The sequence below is a fragment of the Oncorhynchus nerka genome, linkage group LG9a (assembly GCF_034236695.1).
Source record: "Oncorhynchus nerka isolate Pitt River linkage group LG9a, Oner_Uvic_2.0, whole genome shotgun sequence".
Taxonomy (NCBI): Eukaryota; Metazoa; Chordata; class Actinopteri; order Salmoniformes; family Salmonidae; genus Oncorhynchus; species Oncorhynchus nerka.
Window position 1 is genome coordinate 41885599 of NC_088404.1, and position 21533 is coordinate 41907131.

General features: G+C 42.9%; 1 protein-coding gene across 1 annotated transcript in view; it reads left to right on the top strand.

Moving 5' to 3' along the window:
• The window catches only part of cdh13 (cadherin 13, H-cadherin (heart)), a 554022-nt gene that overhangs the window by 320690 nt on the left and 211799 nt on the right, over positions 1 to 21533 (top strand). The window contains exon 6 of the mRNA XM_065022614.1: positions 5217 to 5361. Within this exon, the coding sequence (XP_064878686.1) occupies positions 5217 to 5361 (145 nt within the window). The remainder of the gene's footprint in view (positions 1 to 5216; positions 5362 to 21533) is intronic.

A 21533-nucleotide genomic window follows, 5' to 3' on the forward strand; every position in this document is an offset into this window, starting at 1 on the left:
CCAATGAAGCTCCATCCTCAACATAGCGAGAGAGAGAGAGAGAGAGAGAGAGAGAGAGAGACTAATGATAAGCCAGGAGGAGCACCACAGCACTGGGGGCTTACGTACAGTCTGTCTCCAGGAACTCCAGGGACCTCATTTATACATGTTGGGTATGCACAAAACATGCTTGTGCCAGTTGTCACCCAAAAATTTGCATTTAAAAAAAACTAAACATGAGAATGTGCTTGTCCTCCCACAAACTTTAGACCATGCGTACACAGTTTCTAGTGGTTGAAGTAGCCTAGTAGCCTTGTGCAAATGGGGAATATATGATGACGTATTCATAACCAAAAAGTATATATTTCTGATTATTCTTTAAATTCCATGATCATTGCAGAATAAATTCCTCACCTTTTCTGACTGATGGTTTCATACAAAATGGTCAATAGTTCCACAACAAGTTAGGATAGGCTACCGTTTGTCCCATCTCTCATTGAACTGGACCCACTTCTCAGTAGTAAATAGATAAGCTTCCGGTGTTTAAAGTATTTTGCTCTATGCGATCCAAAGTTTAACGGTAGAACAGCAGTTCACCTTTTCCGTTGTCGTTTTGTAGGCTCCGTTTGAACACTGTGATGTCACATTTCTCCAGTAGACAATGTCTCATTTATAAAGGTAATACATATATCATAAGCATTGCACCATTTCTGGCCATGATGAGTTCATGTTCCCCAAGTAGCCATACAACAAATGACCATGCATATTTCTAATTTAAATGATCGTATTAGATAGGCTATTATGATTTCAAGTTGTTGCTCTATGCATCAGAAAGGGAGTGTAGTTTATAACATAGGCTACAGTAAAATTTTGCAGGTGAACAGACAGTTGATATGTTGCATTGAAGTGTGTAGGCTACCACTGTAAGTAGGCCTAGTGTAGTTCAAACATTTTTCAGAGAATTCATGGGCATTGCAGCACATTTAGGTTTGGGAGAAAGTCAATGCAAAACATTATTGAATTCAAACGATCTGTTTACAGGTCCACAGCAGTTTGCAATTGTTTTTGTGTTTCAGAAACGCTCCGATACAGCAAATGTCACTGCAAAAAAATACTTCTGCCATCACCTCCAAAGACATTTGATCAAGTTCGCCATTGATATTTCCTTTTAGATTTTATTTGTATTTATTTATTTCACCTTTATTTAACCAGGTAGACAAGTTGAGAATAAGTTCTCATTTACAATTGCGACCTGGCCAAGATAAAACACGTGGAGTAAAACAAACATACAGTCAATAATACAGTAGAAAAATAAGTCTATATACGATGTGAGCAAATGAGGTGAGATAAGGGAGGTAAAGGCAACAAATAAAAGGCTATGATGGTGAAGTAAATACAATATAGCAAGTAAAACACTGGAATGGTAGATTTGCAGTAGAAGAATGTGCAAAGTAGAAATAAAAATAATGGGGTGCAAAGGAGCAAAATAAATAATTACAGTAGGGGAAGAGTTAGTTGTTTGGGCTAAAATATAGATGGGCTATGTACAGGTGCAGTAATCTTTGGAGTTCGTTCCAGTCATTGGCAGCAGAGAACTGGAAGGAGAGGCGGCCAAAGGAATAATTGGTTTTGGGGGTGACCAAAGAGATATACCTGCTGGAGCGCGTGCTACAGGTGGGTGCTGCTGTGGTGACCAGCGAGCTGAGATAAGGGGGGACTTTCGCTAGCAGGGTCTTGTAGATGACCTGGAGCCAGTGGGTTTGGCGACGAGTATGAAGCAAGGGCCAGCCAACGAGAGCGTACAGGTTGCAGTGGTGGGTAGTATATGGGGTTTTGGTGACAAAACGGATGGAATCTGCATCCAGACTGCATCCAATTTATTGAGTAGGGTATTGGCGGCTATTTTGTAAATTACATCGCCGAAGTTGAGGATCGGTAGGATGGTCAGTTTTACGAGGGTATGTTTGGCAGCATGAGTGAAGGATGCTTTGTTGCGAAATAGGAAGACAATTCTAGATTTAACTTTGGATTGGAGATGTTTGATGTGAGTCTGGAAAGAGAGTTTACAGTCTAACCAGACACCTAGGTATTTGTAGTTGTCCACATATTCTAAGTCAGGTGCAGGTGCAGGCAGCGATCAGTTGAAGAGCATGCGTTTAGTTTCATTTGTATTTAAGAGCAGTTGGAGGCCACAGAAGGAGAGTTGTATGGCATTGAAACTCGTCTGGAGGTTTGTTAACACAGTGTCCAAAGAAGGGCCAGAAGTATACAGAATGGTGTCGGCTGCGTAGAGGTGGATCAGAGACTCACCAGCAGCAAGAGCGACATCATTGATGTATACAGAGAAGAGAGTCGGCCCAAGACTTGAACCCTGTGGCACCCCCATAGAGACTGCCAGAGGTACGGAAAACAGGCTCTTCGATTTGACACACTGAACTCTATCAGAGAAGTAGTTGGTGAACCAGGCAAGGCAATCATTTGAGAAACCAAGGCTATCGAGTCTGCCAATGAGGATGTGGTGATTGACAGAGTCGAAAGCCTTGGCCAGATCAATTAATATGGCTGCAGAGTATTGTTTCTTATCGATGGCGGTTAAGATATCGTTTAGGATCTTGAGCGTGGCTGAGGTGCACCCTTGACCAGCTCTGAAACCAGACTGCATAGCGGAGAAGGTGCCGTGGGATTCGAAATGGTCGGTAATCTGTTTGTTGACTTGGCTTTCGAAGGCCTTAGAAAGGCAGGGTAGGATAGATATAGGTCTGTAGCAGTTTGGGTCAAGAGTGTCCCCCCCTTTGAAGAGGGGGATGACCGCAGCTGCTTTCCGATCTTTGGGAATCTCAGACGACACGAAAGAGAGGTTGAACAGGCTAGTAATAAGGGTTGCAACCATTTCGGCAGATAATTTTAGAAAGAAAGGGTCCAGATTGTCTAGCCCGACTGATTTGTAGGGGTCCAGATTTTGCAGCTCTTTCAGAACATCAGCTAGATATACTGTCTTGGCCTAATTCCAGTACTACCAAAGTTTACAGCCAATAATGGCGATATTGTCACCATAAAAGGTGAATGACGGGCGTTAATTCAGGCAGAGTTTTAGTTCATGCTCATTCACGCGTGCACAGTTTGACGACAGGTCTGATTTATAATGTGAAATGTGTATATACTGTATGGCAACTTCAACAGTGAAGAGGCGACCCCGGGATGCTGGCCTACTAGGCAGAGTTGCATAGAAAAAGCCATATCTCAGACTGGCCAATAAAAATAAAATATTAAGATGGGCAAAATACCACAGACACTGGACAGTTGTACGTGATCTTCAGTTCCTCTGCAATATCTCGGATGGAATAGCCTTCATTTCTCAGAACAAGAATAGACTGATGAGTTTCAGAAGAAAGTTCTTTGTTTCTGGCCATTTTGAGCCTGTAATCGAACGTTGATGCTCCAGATACTCAACTAGTCTAAAGAAAGCCAGTTTTATTGCTTCTTTAATCAGGACAAGAGTTTTTAGCTAGGCTAACATAATTTCAAAAGGGTTTTCTAATGATCAATTACCCTTTTAAAATGATAAACTTAGATTAGCTAACACAACGTGCCATTGGAACACAGTAGTGATGGTTGCTGATAATGGGCCTCTGTACGCCTATGTAGATATTTCATTACAAATCTGCCATTTCCAGCTACAATAGTCATTTGCAACATTAACAATGTCTACACTGTATTTCTGATCAATTTCATATTATTTAAATGGACAAAAAATAGCTTTTCTTTAAAAACAAGGACATTTGTAAGTGACCCCAAATTTTTGAACTGTAGTGTAGGTGTTCCTTTTGTCCAGGTGGGAAAGGGCAGTGTGGAGTGCAATAGAGATTGCATCGTCTGTGGATCTGTTCGGGCGGTATGCAAATTGAAGTGGGTCTAGGGTTTCTGGGATAATGGTGTTGATGTGAGCCATGACCAGCCTTTCAAAGCACATCATGTCTACAGACGTGAGTGCTAAGGGTCGGTAGTCATTTAGGCAGGTTACCTTTGTGTTCTTGGGCACAGGCACTATGGTGATCTGCTTGAAACATGTTGGTATTACAGACTCGGACAGGGAGAGGTTGAAAATGTCAGTGAAGACACCTGCCAGTTGGTCAGCGCATGCTCGCAGTACTCGTCCTGGTAATCCGTCTGGCCCTGTGGCTTTGTGAATGTTGACCTGTTTAAAGGTCTTACTCACATCGGCCACAGAGAGCGTGATCACACAGAGGATAGAGAGAGTTTTGTTGAGAACGGAATGTATATATTTTTTAAAAATAACATTCTTAGAAGGTTCTTTCAATGTTACAAATGTTTTTTTGCAAATGTTTTTTGGAAAGTTTTCTTAATGTTCTGAGAACATGAGGAAACACCTGTAGGAAACGTTATGCTGAAGTACTGAAATTCCCACCTAAGAAACAGATGGTTCTCAGAATGCTATCTTCTACCTGGGTGTCTTGTACCATTCCCAGAACATTGTGGGAAGGTTGTAGGCAAAATAACCGTAGGACAACCATGCTATCGTCAAGCTCCTGTGGTTTGAAGCTTTGTAGGACCTCTTCATATCTGAGGGCAGGCCTAATGTGTCCTCTCATTGTGTCTGCTCCTCAGTAACATGGCAGAGAAGCACAGGTCACTAACACCAGATCCATCTGCTCAAGTCAGGAACAGGAACTTGCTAGCACTCGTTTCTCCTGCTGGTTGAGAGATTAAAATGACGGCCGTTAACTTTTATCACTGTCCATCTATTCATAAAATTATAGTCTCTGCTGCTGTAGTGTTGGGAAAGAGAGAGAGAACAGAGACAAATGAGTAGTACCGATTGGCGCGACTCACCGCTCTTTACATAGTTTACAGTTCTTTTATGAATGGTGAAATATTGTAGTTACTGTTTTATGTGCTACCTGCCTGTGTGCCGTGTGTGTGTGTGTGTGTGTGTGTGTGTGTGTGTGTGTGTGTGTGTGTGTGTGTGTGTGTGTGTGTGTGTGTGTGTTTGAGTCCGAGGATAAGTACATAAACTAGTCTTGTTCATGCAATATAGACTAGTTTTTGATTGAATTGCGCTTTTTCCGATACATTTATCTCTCAGACATGTAACAGACAATCAGGTATTCTATGCTTTCACCCGTCTAAATGAATGTCATTCTGTATAAACCTTGTCATACCAGCTGTATAACTGAACTCCTGTCCTGACCTTTGACCCTTGTGTGTCCTGTCTGCAGCTGGAGGTGTCTGTGACAGACCTGAGTGGGAAGCTGGTGGAGGGTCCTGTAGCCCTGCTGGTGGACGTCAACGACCAGAATGACAACAGGCCCATCTTCAAGGAGACCCGCTACGCTGGGGAGGTGCTGGAGGGCTCACCTACTGGTAGGTGGCGGTGCTCTCTCTGCTTATCTATGGCAATGTTGACCAGGGTCGTATTAATCAGTGCAAAAATTTGCTAAACATTTTGCAATGGAGAACGAAGCATTTATGATTAAACAAGTTCAGGGAATCCCTCCACCTTTTGGGTAATTTGCTTCATTTGAGTTCCTAGTGAAGATGACCACGGTTGAGGGAAAGCTGGTATGAAGATAGTGATGCAGTGTCATCATCAGCCTACTGCCACTGTCAGCTGTGACCGTTCTTTGACCCGACTTCATATTGCTGCATTAATGGTGGTCTGATGTCTGAGACGAGCTGAAAGCAGCTGAGAGGACCAAAAAGGGTCAGGAAAATGCAGGAGTAATTATGGTGTCATATTGATTATTTGTGTTTCGTACTTAAGAACAGAACTGTATCCTCAATTTTGAAAACATCCACCAAGACTGAACTTTGAAAAATATTCATCAAGAATCTCTGAAGAAAACATGTTTTCCCCCCATTAATGTGTCAGAATAATACACCTTGTCAGACAAGGTGACCATAGAAAGGTGAGCATCATCATTTGAGCTTTCATTCCTTTTTTTTCATTTTACGGGACTATTGTTGTTGTGTGTATGTTGTTTAATGACTCACACAGGAAGCAGACCATTTGGAGAGTGGGTGACATCTCCTTTCTCCTCTCCTCTTCTGTGTCCTGCAGAAATACATTTAAAAAAGTCAGGGAAACAGAGCAGAGCCTTTGGAGGTCTGAACTTTTTCCTCTGTTCTCCTGCTGGCTCTGCTGCTCTGCTATCCCGGGGTCTGGTCCCTTGTCCTCATTCGCTCCTCAACCTCTCTGGGCTGGTTACCGTGACAACCTCACAACACTTTTGGCTTACACCAGTCACAGAGGACCTCACCCTCCTGTGTGTGTGCGTATGTGTTAGTGGGTGTGTAATCACGTGTCTGTATTCGTGTGTGAGAGAGATAGCGAAAGAAAGACAGAGACAGTGAGTTTGCACAACACAAAAGGTTAATGAGACAGAGCAGAGATGATATCAGGACCGAACTCTGTAAAGAGCTGACTTGTGCTCATATCATTAGCACACAAACAAATATACTGTACATAACACTCAGTAGCAGCTGCAGCAGCAGCAGATAAGGCTGAAAAGTCGTCAGGCAAGAGACATTAATCACACAGTCAGTAGAGTAACACAGTGTTATTCCCCATGGTGACAAAAGTCTTCAACTGCAGTGTTTGGCTGTATGGATCTTTACAGCTAGGCTAATGAAAGCATAATGATGTGCTAGCTATCACCGGGGCTATAAAACAGTAGGCACAGGGCTTTTGGTTGTACATAGAACTAATATTGTGAACCAAAGCAGGTTTTTCTAATAGCCAAAGGGCCAAATGATGGAATTATTTTAGAGTTCCCTGTAGCTCTTTGTAAAGTTATGGCTTAAAGCCTCACAGCGAATTGTGTGGGATTCAGGAATATGACAAATACCCAGCAGGCTAGGTTTTATTGGGTTATGGAGGTTTAGGCCAAAATACAGATGAATCATCTTAGTTTTAAGTCTGAATCCGTTTACGGAGACAAGTTAACTCAAGGTTTCGCAAACTCAGCTGCATTCACTTTTCAGAACTCATTTTCTGCCTAGTTTGGATTCAATTTTTATCTACAAAGTACATTCAGGTCCTCCCGTGACTCGGTTTAATAAGATGGATGCTGATTTGTTTTATTTGCAATTATATGTTTCATAGACACTCTGGTCTTGATTTAATTTCACTATGTCTTCATCTGACATCTCTTTGGAACAGTTGCCATGGTAAATCAAATTGAAATGAGGGATAGGACTGATGATGTACAGAGGAGTCAATTCAATCCCTGCTCTCACTTCACTGCTGCACTGCTCATGGTTGGTGTGGGCTGGGGGAGGGGGAAGGGGGATACATTTTCTGTCCATCAAAACACAGTGCCAGCAGAATATAATGAGATACATTTTGTGGCATTTGCCCCTGCTCCTGAGAGGCGGCATCAGGCAAGGTGGCCATATAAAAAATACTACCGTTTTCCATAGAATACTATAGTATTTCTATAGACTTCTGTTGTAAACTGTAGTATACTACACACTGTAGTATCCCTCAATCATCTGTAGTACTTAGTATAGAATGTTGTAGTATACTGTTGAAAACTATAGTAAATACTACAGTATTTGTATATACCCTGCCAATTCTCCTTCTCCATAACCCAATTTGTGCCACCTGTAAGTGAGAAACTTACATGCCAAGTATAGACCATATATTGTGCCCCATATTTATGCCCTCTGCCAATACCTTCCTAATCAGGAACTTGTCAGGCATTTGTCCCCTGACTCCTGCCTCATTAATCACAGAGGTGGACGGGTCTTGGACTCCCAGTCTGTCCTGGCCTGTCAATAATATGGCCCCTGGACCACACGCCACCAGGGTTAACCTTAACTCTCCCATACTTTACAATCATGTAAAACACTGCCTATACATGAGTGTATTTGTGTTTTTCTTATGTGTGTGTGATTTGGATAACAATGTGTGAGCACCAATCATGTTTCTGTGATTTGTCTTATTTTATTTACCTCACCCTTTAACCTGCATTTGTTCTGCAATATTCCACGCCATTTTGCTTCAAGAATAACTTAACTATACCATAGAAGCATACTTTCCCTAAACAAGCCTCTAAACTACCATGGAAATTATGCAAATTGGATTTGTGTGTGTTTTACTGTATGGATATGAGAATTCAGTATGGTGGTCTGTGTAGCAGAGTGTGGTGGCAGTGTGGTGTGTTTGTCTCTGTTGTGGGGGACTGCAGCCATCAGGGGAGGCTGCACGGGACAATGTCACACCGTTTCTGACATTTCTGTGCAAACTGAGGAACCCTGAGCCCAGCTCTCCTGACAAGCCTTTCTCCCCCTTCTGTTTACTTACCCACTCCTTTTCTGTTTCTTTTGGACTATTTTTTCTCTCTATCTTAATCCTCTCTCTCTGCTATACATGCCCCAAGGCTTCACTCTCTCAATTTCTTCTCCTTTCTTCTCCCAAGCACCCCCTCTTTTTTCACAGCCTTGGAATAGTTGGTCTGCCTTGCTACAATTCCTTGGCATAGCCCTATACATTTACATCTTCATCTTCTGTATGGAATCAAAGGCACATCTCTATTGTCTATTTGCGTTCAGAATTCAGTGTTAGGGGTGTTTTTCTATATCAAATCATATAAAATGTTATTAGTCACATGCGCCGAATACAACAGGTTCTGATTACTTACGAGCCCCTAACCAAGAATGCAGTTTAAACAAATAATGATAAGAATACGAAATTAAAGTAACAAGTAATTAAAGAGCAGCAGTAAAATAACAATAGCAAGACTATATACGGGGGGGGGGGGGGGGGGTACCAGTACAGAGTCAATGTGCGGGGGCACTGGTTAGTTGAGGTAATATGTACATGTAGGTAGAGTTACAGTGGCTTGCGAAAGTATTCACCCCCTTGGCATTTTTCCTATTTTGTTTGTATTTTGAAACCTGTAAGTAAAATGTATTTTTGGGGGGTTTGTATCATTTGATTTACACAACATGCCTACCACTTTGAAGATGAAAAATATTTTTTATTGTGAAATAAGACAAAAAAACTGAAAACTTGAGCGTGCATAACTATTCACCCCCCCAAAGGCAATACTTCGTAGAGCCACCTTTTGCAGCAATTACAGCTGCAAGTCTCTTGGGGTATGTCTCTATAAGCTTGGCACATCTAGCCACTAGGATTTTTACCCATTCTTTAAGGCAAAACTGTTCCATCTCCTTCAAGTTGGATGGGTTTTGCTGGTGTACAGCAATCTTTAAGTCATACCTCAGATTCTCAATTGGATTGAGGTCTGGGCTTTGACTAGGCCATTCCAATACATTTAAATGTTTCCCCTTAAACCACCCGATTGTTGCTTTAGCAGTATGCTTAGGGTCATTGCTGGAAGGTTAACCTCCGTCCCAGTCTCAAATCTCTGGAAGACTGAAACAGGTTTCCCTCAAGAATTTCCCTCATTCCTTCAATTCTGACCAGTTTCCCAGTCCCTGCCAATGAAAAACATTCCTACAGCATGATGCTGCCACCACCATGCTTCACTGTGGGAATGGTGCTCTCGGGGTAATGTGAGGTGTTGGATTTGCGCCAGACATAGCGTTTTCCTTCATGGGTAAAAAGTTCAATTTTAGTCTCATCTGACCAGAGTACCTTCTTCCATATGTTTGGGGAGTCTCTCACATGCCTCTTGTTTCTTTCTTTAAGCAATGGATTTTTTCCGTAAAGCCCAGCTCTGTGGAGTGTATGGTGCCGCTTGCTTGGTGGTGCCCCTTGCTTAGTGGTGTTGCAGACTCTGGGGCCAGATCATGTGACACCTAGATTGCACACAGGTGGAATTTATTTAACTAATTATGTGACTTCTGACTGTAATTTGACTGTAATTTCTGACAAGATCGTATTTAGGGGTTTCATAGCATTTTTTTCATGGCATTTTTTTTCTTCACTTCACCAATTTGGACTATTTTGTGTATGTCCAGGATATAAAATCCAAATAAATTAAATTACAGGTTGTAATAAAACAAAATAGGAAAAGCTGGGTGGGGGGGACAATGCAAATAGTCTGGGTAGCCATTTGATTAGATGTTCAGGAGTCTTATGGCTTGGGGTGGAACCTGTTTTGGACCTAGACTTGGTGATCCGGTACCACTTGCCGTGTGGTAGCAGAGAGAACAGTCTATGACTAGGGTGGTTGGAGTCATTGACTATTTTTAGGGCCTTTTTCTGACATTGCCTGGTATAGAGGTCCTGGATGGTAGGAAGGTAGGAAGCTTGGCCCCGGTGATGTCCTGGGCCTTTTGCAGTACCCTCTGTAGTGCCTTGCGGTCGGAGGCCGAGCAGTTGCCATACCAGACAGTATTCTCGATGGTGCAGCTGTAGAACCTTTTGATGATCTGAGGACCCATGCCAAATCTTTTCAGTTTCCTGAGGGGGGAATAGGTTTTGTTGTGCCCTCTTCACGACTGTTTTGGTGTGCTTAGAACATGTTAGTTTGTTGGTGATGTGGACACCAAGGAACTTGAAGCTCTCAACCTGCTCCACTGCAGCCCCATCGATGAGAATGGGGGCATGCTCAGTCCTCTTTTTCCTGTAGTCTACAAACATCTCCTTTTTCGTGATCACGGTGAGGGAGAGTTTGTTGTCCTGGCACCACACGGCCAGGTCTCTGACCTCCTCTCTATAGGCTGTCTCGTCGTTGTCGGTGATCAGGCCTACCACTGTTGTGTCATCGACAAACTTAATAATGGTGTTGAAGTCGTGCCTGGCCGCGCAGTCATGAGTGAACAGGGAGTACAGGAGGAGACTGAGCACGCACCCCTGAGGGGCCTCTGTGTTGAGGACTGTGGCGGATGTGTATTGTAACCTAAGAGAGAGAGAGAGAGAGAGAGAGAGAGACACACTCACTTACACAAATAAATGGTCAGGGCAAAGCTCTTGTGTACACTTGTGCTCCATCCACTAACATTTGCGTGTCAAATCGGAGGGCATGTTGTCCGGACCTCTGGCAGTCTCTATGTGGGTACCACAGGTTTCATTTCTCGGGCCGACTCTTTTCTCTGTATATATCAAATATGTCACTCTTGCTGCGGGCGATTCCCTGATCCACCTCTACGCAGACAACACCATTCTGTATACTTCTGTCCCTTCCTTCGACACTGTGCTAACTAACCTCCAAACGAGCTTCAATGCCATACAGCACTCCTTCCATGGCCTCCAACTGCTCTTAAACGCTAGTAAAACCAAATGCATGCTTTTCAACCGTTCGCTGCCCGCACCCGCCCGCCCGACTAGCATCACCACCCTGGACGATTCCGACCTAGAATATGTGGACAACTATAAATACCTAGGTGTCTGGCTAGACTGTTAACTCTCCTTCCAGACTCATATTAAACATCTCCAATCCAAAATCAAATCTAGAATTGGCTTTCTATTTCGCAACAAAGCCTCCTTCACTCATGCCGCCAAACTTACCCTAGTAAAACTGACTATCCTACCGATCCTCGACTTCGTCGATGTCATCTACAAGATAGCCTCCAACACTCTACTCAGCAAACTGGATGCAGTCTATCACAGTACCATCCATTTTGTTACCAAATCACCTTATACCACCCGCCACTGCGATCTGTATGCTCTAGTCGGCTGGCCCTCGCAACATATTCGTCGCCAGACCCATTGGCTCCAGGTCATCTATAAGTCTATGCTAGGTAAAGCTTCGCCTTATCTCAGTTCACTGGTCACGATAACAACACCCACCCGTAGCACACGTTCCAGTAGGTATATCTCACTGACCATCCCCAAAGCCAACACCTCATTTGGCTGCCTTTCCTTCCAGTTCTCTGCTGCCAGTGACTGGAACGAATTGGAAAAATCGCTGAAGTTGGAGACTTGTTTTTCCCTCACCAACTTTAAACATCTGCTATCTGAGCAGCTAACCAATCACTGCAGCTGTACATAGTCCATCTGTAAATAGCCCACCCAATCTACATACCTCATCCCTATACTGTTTTTATTTACTTTTCTGCTCTTTTGCACACCAGTATGTCTACTTGCACATCATCATCTGCTCATTTATCACTCCAGTGTTAATCTGCTAAATTGTAAATATTCGCTCCTATGGCCTATTTATTGCCTACCTCCTCATGCCTTTTACACACACTGTATATAGACTTTATTTTCTCTACTGTGTCATTGACTTGTTTGTGTTATTGGCTTGTTTATTGTTTACTCCATGTGTAACTCTGTGTTGTTGTCTGTGTCACACTGCTTTGCTTTATCTTGGCCAGGTCGCAGTTGCAAATGAGAACTTGTTCTCAACTAGCCTACCTGGTTAAATAAAGGTGAAATAAAACGTAAAATAACACATTTCATCATCTAACAGCAGAACATACCATCCATTACAAACCATTCATTGACACTCCATGCAATGATGCTATATCAAATAGCACTATCCCATTATCCAATTAACTCCCATGTGAGGATACTCTGGAGTGTCCAGATATGCTCTTCTTAATGACCCATTGTCCAGACTTATCATCCACAGTCACGCTGGGTTCGATGTTGAACTGATCTCTCTACTGCAGCCTAATCGGTGCAGCCCAACTTCCTCTCATGTAGTTCACCATCTGACTGAGACATTTCTGCGTCTCCTGCCTGTCACAACTGAACACGGAGCAGAAGAGCTGAGAGACTGCAGGGGTGTTGGGTCATCAGGCTCAGAAAATAAAAGGCAAACAAAATCAATACCTAATTGCCAAGACAGGCCCCCATGGAGGACTAGGGAGGCCAGAGCACAGATTGATCCAGGAGAGAAAATGATTGTGCCGAGGGTGACACTAATGCTGGCAGGTAATTTGTAGTATAATGGTGGCTTGTCTGTACCATTAGGATTTCCTCACACAGTCGTCTGGGTCTCTCACAGCACAGACCCACTACTGTTCACAACTCCGGGAGCGTTTCAATCCCACAATGCCTAATTATCTGTCCTTCAAGCCAAGCAGCCACCCAGCAAATTAATGTCTGTGGTATCAGTGGAGCCAGTGTGTTTAGGACTGTCATCTCTTAAGGTTCAGACACACTGGTAGGATTGTCAAACGTCTGCCTGCCGACAACACTTAGCACGTCTGAACGGAGTGTCACACAGCAGAGACCTTGAAGTAATCAGCCAGCCTTAAAATACTCCAAACCATAAGGTGGCACTAGTGTTGTTGGGCAATGCATGTCCGTGTGTGTTGTTTTATGGTCTAGCTATCTGTGCTACTGTTGCTATTGCTGAAGAAAGCCCTTGGTGATACTAGCCAGATAGCCACAACTAGATAACTAACTAGCAAGATGACAAATAAACTACTTAATTCACTCTCCATAATTGAATACAGCCCATAGATATATTTTTAGATAGACGGCGAACGTGAACAAAATGGCTAGATACCATGATCCTATACATTCAACAGCCAGTTTATTAGGTACATCCATCTAGTACCGGGTCGGACCCCCCTTTACCACCAGAACAGCGTGAAGTCCACAGGGATGTTGGTCCTTGCTGACGCGATGGCATCACGCAGTTGCTACAGATTGGATGGTGGTACACCACTACCACCAGCCTGTACCGTTGACACCAGGCAGGATGAGTCCATGGACTATTGCTGCAAATTGTCACTCTGCCATCAGCATGATACAACAGGAACCAGGATTCATCAGACCAGGAAATGTTTTTCCACTCCTCAATTGTCCAGTGTTGATGATCGTGTGCCCAGTGGAGCTGCTTCTTCTTGTTTTTAGCTGTGTGGTCATCCGCTGCAATAGCCCATCCGTGACTAGGATCGGCGAGTTGTGCGTTCCAAGATGCCATTCTGCACACCACTGTTGTACTGCCCTGTTATTTGTCTGTTTGTCGCCCGCCTATTAGCTTGCACGATTCTTACCATTCTCTTTCGACCTCTCTCACCAACAAGCCGTTTTCGCCCACAGGACTGCCACTGACCGGATGTTTTCTCAGGAAACCCTAGACACTGTTGTGCATGAAAAGCCCAGGAGGGCGGCCATTTCTGAGATTCTGGATCCGGCATGCCTGGCACCGACGATCATCCTACGCTCAAATTCGCTTATGTCACAAATTTTGCCCATTTTAACGTTCACTGAATGTAACTGAATGTCTCGATTCCTTTCTGCCTGCTTTATACAAGCCATGGCCACCTGAGTCACCATCTGTAGGAGCGATCCATTTTTGTGTACAGGCTGATAAACTGGCCGGTAAGTGTGCATTGTATATTATGAAGTGTGACTGGCTCATTTAGCAAGCTGCAAAGGGGTGGATGATGTCACTGGGAAAAGTTGCCTATTTTTTTCTACCTGTTGGTTTCCTTTCGGCTCCCCACTTGAGCTCTCTGATTGGCTCAGACTTTAAATGTCTCTACCGATTCACCTGGAAGAAACGGGAGAGAATGTCGCAATTCAGTCGCCAGTCAAACACTACCGGCGTGTGGTCCCTATAGCACACCTCAGCAAACGAACGGCAGATAAACTTGAGAATGAATGGCAGACAGACAATCACAGTAATTCTCTACAGATCCTCTCAAGCTCTGTCAGGTTGACAGAGATGTTCGATAGGGTCCAAGTCCGGGCTCTGGCTGGGCCACTCAAGGACATTCAGAGACTTGTCCCAAAGCCACTCCTGCGTTGTCTTGGCTGTGTGCTTAGGGTCGTTGTCCTTTTGGATAGTGAACCTTCACCCCAGTCTGAGGCCCTTAGCGCTCTGGAGCAGGTTTTCACCAAGGATCTCTCTGTACTTTGCTCCGTTCATCTTTCCCTCAATCTTGACTAGTCTTTCAGTCCCTGCCACTGAAAAACATCCCGACAGCATGATGCTGCCGCCACCATGCTTCACCGTAGGGATGGTGCCAGGTTTCCTCCAGACGTGACGCTTGGCATTCAGGCCAAAGAGTTCAATCTTGGTTTCATCAGACCAAATAATCTTGTTTTCATGATCTGAGAATCTTTAGGTGCCTTTTGGCAAACTCCAAGCAGGCTGTCATGTGCCTTTTACTGAGGAGTGGCTTCTGCCTGGCCACTCTACCATAAAGGCCTGATTGGTAGAGTGCTGCAGAGGTGGTTGTCCTTCTGGAAATTTCTCCCATCTCCACAGAGGAACTCTAGAGCTCTGTCAGAGTGACCATTGGGTTTTTGGTCATCTCGCTGACCAAGGTCCTTCTCCCCTGATTGCTTAGTTTGGCCTTGTGGCCAGCTCTAGGAAGAGTCTTGGTGGTTCCAAACTTCTTCCATTTAAGAATGTTGGAGGCCACTGTGTTCTTGGGGACCTTCAATGCTGCAGAAATGTTTTGCTACCCTTTCTCAGATCTGTGCCTCGACACAATCCTGTCTCAGAGCTCTACGGACAATTCCTTCGTCCTCATGACTTGGTTTTTGCTCTGACATGCACTGTCAACTGTGGGACCTTGTATAGACAGGTGTGTGCCTTCCAAATCATGTCCAGTCAATTGAATTCACCACAGGTGGACTGCAATCAAGGATGATCAATGGAAACAGGATGCACCTGAGCTCAACTTCGAGTCTCATAGCAAAGGTTCTGAATACTTATGTAAATAAGGTATTTCTGTTTTTTGTTTTTAATAAATTTGCCAAAATTTCTAACAACCTATTTTCGCTTTGTCATTATGAGGTATTGTGTGTAAAGTATTTTATTTTATTTTATCAATTTTAGAATAAGGCTGTAACGTAACAAAATGTGGAAAAGTCAAGGGGACTGAATACTTTCAGAAAGGAACTGTATAAACAGTATATATAATTTTATTGCAGGACGTAATATATCAAATTAAATGGATGACGTAGTACACAATTTGATGACATAGTACACAAAAAACGGGGACCTCTTGTGGCACGTGAGCACCACTTTCAAAACTACTGTCTGAAATTAATGTTTGAGAATGCATCTTTATTGTTCTACTCTAAATGTTCATATAAAGTGATTTTTGGACACTAATTACTTGTACCACATCACATCTTGCCAGGTCGCAGTTGTAAATGAGAACTTGTTCTCAACTGGCCTACCTGGTTAATAAAAGGTCAAATATATATATATATATTTATATATTTATTAAATGTAACATACTCAAAAATAAATGAGCGACATCTGGAACAGGTGCTGCAGGGGTCCTGATGTGTATCGTGGCGATTCCAACTGTCACTCATGGGTAGCTGAGCAAAGGCCTGTCTCCCCTCTAGAGAAACTCAAAACACTCCCTCAGAGTTTATTCATTCATTTGTTTGCCTTTGTCCCCAAAATACCAAAATGTGATTTGTCTGGAGCCATCATAAGTGAGCTATCTTCTTTTAAATTACCATAGGGAGAAATATGACTCCACTGTGGGTTAAAATATTCTCAGTGTGATTTGATCTGAATATATGCGAATAGGGCTTTATTCCAATACATTTCATTGGTTTGGGGAAAATTAAACCACTATTTTAGTGGTTGATATGGTGGCTCTTAAATCTTCTCTGAACTAAATGGCATCATTCTGGGCCTCTCTCTCTCCCTTGTATCTCTCTCTACCTCTCTCCCTTTCTGTTGGTCTTGGTCATGCCTGAGTGCTATGCAGATCAGAGCTCTCTCCCAGACTTCCAGCAACAATCATACAGTACTGTGGATTGTGAGGTGTGGCCTTGGTCTCCCCTGTGGCGGTTCCACTACATGAGCGCTGCTAATCTAGTAAAGAGTTTCTATTCTCCTTCTGCCCTTCTGCACAGTCCCACATCAACTGGGGCTTGATTATCTGTCCCTCGCTCTGAGGGACGAGGGAACGCTGCTCTGACTCACACAGCACCACAGAGCCCACAGAGAGGGAGAGACCAGACAAACCAATCTCGCCCCCATCTTCTCTCCCCTGCCTTTCTGCCTCTGCTCTGACGGCCTGGGCCTGCACTCTTTCCAGTTCTCCAATTAAGTTTATCTGCCCTCATTGTTTCACATGAGCGTTTCCAGACAAGATAACCCCTTTAGGACTGGCCCCTCGTCTCCTAGTGGGGCTTTTAAAAAGGCTTATATTGAAGGTAGAGATGGTTTTTAAGGAGATAGCGTTTATAAAGAACTTGACTCATTTTGTTCTCCAGCTTAAATCAATGCTAGTCTAATCTCTGGGTCCTGGGCTAATAAAGATGTATAACTGGAGCCCTGGTCCTGAGGTTTTACTTCAGCTTCTCTGTTTGATTACATTTAAGTCATTTAGCAGACACTCTTATCCAGAGCAATTAGGGTTAAATCCCTTGCTCAAGGACACAACAGATTTTTCACCTAGTCTGCTCAGAGATACAAACCAGAGACAGTTTGAGTTACTGGCCCAACGCTCTTATGCACTAGGCTACCTTCGTCTGAGAGGTTTAGTTTTCATGATGCCTTTCTCACCCAAGGCTGTTTAGAACGTTGCTATTGAGCCTTTGATGGTCTCTCTCTCTCTACATCACCAGATAAAATGTCAAGTCAGATAGAACTGATTTGGAGTTGACCTGCAAAATGCCCAAGTGACCTCCAGGTGAGCTTTATGGGGAAAAAGACTCATCTTAGTACACAGACTCTGAGTTTTCCCAGTGTACAGTTGTTGCTGTGAGGTTTAGAAGGTTTGATGCTGTTTTGGTTGTGTTCACGTTTGATATCTAGTTATGATGTTTAGTGGGTAATTAATGCATCAGATGACTTGGTGATAAAAACCTAAAAGCTGGCATTCCATAGACAATATGTGGTGTGTGTGTGACCCAAGAGCCTGGAAGAGTTTAGAACAATGCCTCATTGTCTCATCTTCCTGGCATCTGAGAAACTACGCCGGATTGGGGGTAAAACACCATCCTGTGTAGATAACCATGGTTGCTTATGGGAGATGGAACCAGTCTGACAAAGCATTTTTAGGTCCTATATAATATCAGTTTCTTCATGTTCAGTTAGGCTGCTCAGCAGCAGTCATGACTGTTGGGCTGACTGGTTTCATTATTGCAATAATTAATCGATATTAAATAAAGATGATTGTTTGAAGAAATGACCAAGTCTCTCTCAGTACTGAATTTCCAGAACACAGGTCATCTGATGCGGCACTCAATCACTCTCCCTTGAATGAGTAGGTGTGTTTGTGTCAGCCCTTTGACTGTGCCCACAGAGGCTGAGAAATAGATAACCATGGTATAATCAAGAGAAGACTGTAGAGGGCTATAATATTTCCCTCCTCGTTCTCTTTTTCACATTAAAAGTTGAAAACTATAAGCTTTCTTTGCTCAAGTCATTGATGTCGTATTCCAGACAGTCACCTGGGCAAAGAGATGATGAAATAGGAGAAACGTAAAGCAGAAGTTTGCTCAGTGTCTGTCACGGACCTTCCAACTAGCACTACCTGTTCTTGCGTCTTTCAAATTATAGCAGCCAGGACTGTTTGAACAGAGAGACCTACATGGACATCAATATCTCAAACCAGTGTTCTCTCTCCATCAGTCGTGTCCTGGTCTGTGTTCTGTCTTTGTCAGAGGCATGTTCCACTTTGCTGAGATATAAAGAGCTCCAGGGCTCAGCTGCCACAGGGCACTATCACAGATTTGCTCCAGGGTATGAACTTTTTGATTGAGTATTGATTGGGGATTGTCAGATGAGCGGCCTGGACGTGGCCTGTACATGAGGACACATTGAGCCCTAGTGTGTTCCCAGTACTATAATCAAGTCTTGTGCTTGACACCAAAACAAAGAACTGATTACAGTGTCACAGAGTTGGCACAGGTGGTTAAGTTAGTACTGAGACAACCCACTGGGCAAAAACTGGTTGAATCAATTTTGTTTCTACATCATTCCAACCAAAAAAATCAATGTGAGGACACTGAATCAACGTGGGAAACTGATTGGATTTGAAAAAAGTAATCAACGTAGGGGCATTTCGGGGTTTTCTCACCCAACTTTTAACCTATATCCAATGACATGGTGACATTTTTTGATGATTTCACATTTAATTCCCTTTAGTTGACAACTCAACCAAATGTAAATCAAAACTAGACATTGAACTTACATCTGTGCCCAGTAGGAAGACATAGCTCCCAGAGGCATGACATTGGTTTAATTCCCAGTCAATCTAACATGGCATCAAAACATCAGGAGAATAAGTAACATTTACTGTGAACCAAACCAAAATTACAATCGGCATACCTCAGTCCATGTGTCTGTAATTGTATTAGCCCAATGTCCTAGTTGAATAGGCTACCTTTCATTTTCAAGCTAGAATCCTTATTTGAAACAATAACAAAGCAGTCACCTCGCCTGTGTTTTGGTAAAATGCTGAGTGATGGGCCTGGAGAAATGTAACCACTCTCAAATTCATAGGCAGAACTATGGATGCAAGGACTAACCATCCATGGTATGAAAATTATAGTTCTCTTTCAAGTATTCATTTCAGTATTTCACTTATGGGATACGCCCCCAGCGTATTTGTCAGAAGCCTTTATCAGAAGCTTACCTCAACACGACTAGGGCTGTGGCAGTCACAAAATGTCATCAGCCGGTGATTGTCAAGCAAATGTCTGTCGGTCTCACGGTAATTGACGTTAATTAACATAAACACATTTAGTATCTCCTGGCTTCCACACATGCCGAACTTCGGAATATCTATAATTTAAAAAGTCTAATGAATCAATTTAATGTAGACTTTAACTTCACAATATTTTTTTTTTTAAAGACAGGTCTAAAGAAGAATGATATGAAGAAAATGTAGTCTATTTCAGAAGAACAGAATAGCATACTCTGAGTTGTCCTTATGTTAGGTCCTGATCTGGCTATGCCAAATGCCTGTGGGCTACACTAGTTCATTTAGCCAACAAGATTTGCTTAGAATTCCGGGGAATTATTTTATAGTATGAAGAATGATTTGAAAAAAGTTGCATGAAAAGCATGAGCTCTGCTTTGTTTTTTTTTTGCGCAGGCTGTACACACTTTAATAGTCTCTCATTCACAATTTGACGAACACTTGATAACGCCTCAAATTTCATGGTGGCATCCCCTTTGTGTGGTTAAAAAAAAATCCATGCCTTTTGCGGCCAGTGGCAGTTGTGCCCTTGACCCGGAGTGCTGCATTGTGCTCTTCTCCCAGAGTGCTGCGCGCTCCGAAGCACCTTTCACTGACATGGCTCTCCATCAAGTGATCAGGTATTTCTCACAGGCTACAAGTGAAGACAGACACATCGGGGATGCAACTGCGCGTGTCCTTATCCAATTCCAAGGTGCATATTGAAGATATTGGAAGAACTGTCCACATTTACTTTTCGTCAGTCAACAAGATGAGTAGGCCTAATGAAGAGCAAAAGCACTAGCCTATGTCAATCTATTATCCCCCATAGTACCAAAGCTGACCTATTCTGTGCGAGAAATAAATATTCCAAAAATAGTCTGGGACTGTTTAATACAACCACTAGTATCAAAACACAATGTGGCTGACGCAACAGATCATAACGTTTAACTTTAAATGTTGTTAATTTTTTCACATTATTAACTCAGCAATGCGCATATGGCAGTAGGCTATAAGCACAAATGTTCCATTAGTGGGAAAACACCATTATCCAAAGTGACCCCAAATGCGATTATGCATGTAATGCTTTAATTATAAAGGTGCATTTTTATGGTGAAATGATCTTCCCCAAACTTGAAACTCGCACTGCTTATGTAACTAGTTAGGCTCTACACCCCTTGTAAAGCAGATTAATGTGCTTAATTTTTAAGTTATTTGGCAACTTTAGTTGTGATACAAACCTATGGGCTAGGCTACATGAGGTTTGTGACTATGATTCGAAAGGTCGCAAAAAAAGGCATTGTTTCTTTCCTTGTGCTGGCCATAATTCACAAGTGATAGGCTAATATTGTCACCCATCAGACTATTCTTGATTTAATCTTGTCTTTATATATACTAAATCATATTTGTGTGAAAATTTGTTTTGATTTAGAGAGGACCATTATCATGCACCTGTCTCGAAACAGGGGCAGCGGGAAAAAATACATTTCATCTATGCACTTAAATAGCGAATGGAGGATGCTTTTCCCATGGTTCATTTTCTTGCCAGCCAGTTAGGCTATACTCCCGGTGTAAAGATAAACAATGTGCTTAATATTAAGAAAGTTGAGAAATAAATATAGTGGGCCTAGCCTATAGAAAGCTGATGGGATCCTCCTCTCTTTAATAGAGGCCATCACTCTTTTTTCTCACGTAATTGCATAGCCTTTAGAATTGTGGCAAAACATAAGCTCATGGGCTCTCATGAAGTGTTTGATTAGATTTTCACGACATTTGCATTGATGTCAGAGTGATTAGAGAGACAATAGAGTGCTGAGTACCAGGCAGTTAGCAAGTTTGGTAGGCTACTAATGACCATCAGCAGCATCAGAGCTTGGAGAAGCCTAATTACTGTGACCATTTAGGAATTTGACTGCGGTAACAGCCCAAGACCCGACAGCATTTTCCAGAATTAGTTTAACTGTCCACAGACGTGAGCTTATAACTCACTCACCGGGCGCTATTCTCGGGACTGTGCAGTGGTGGCAATTTTCCTTTTCCTTCACCATAGT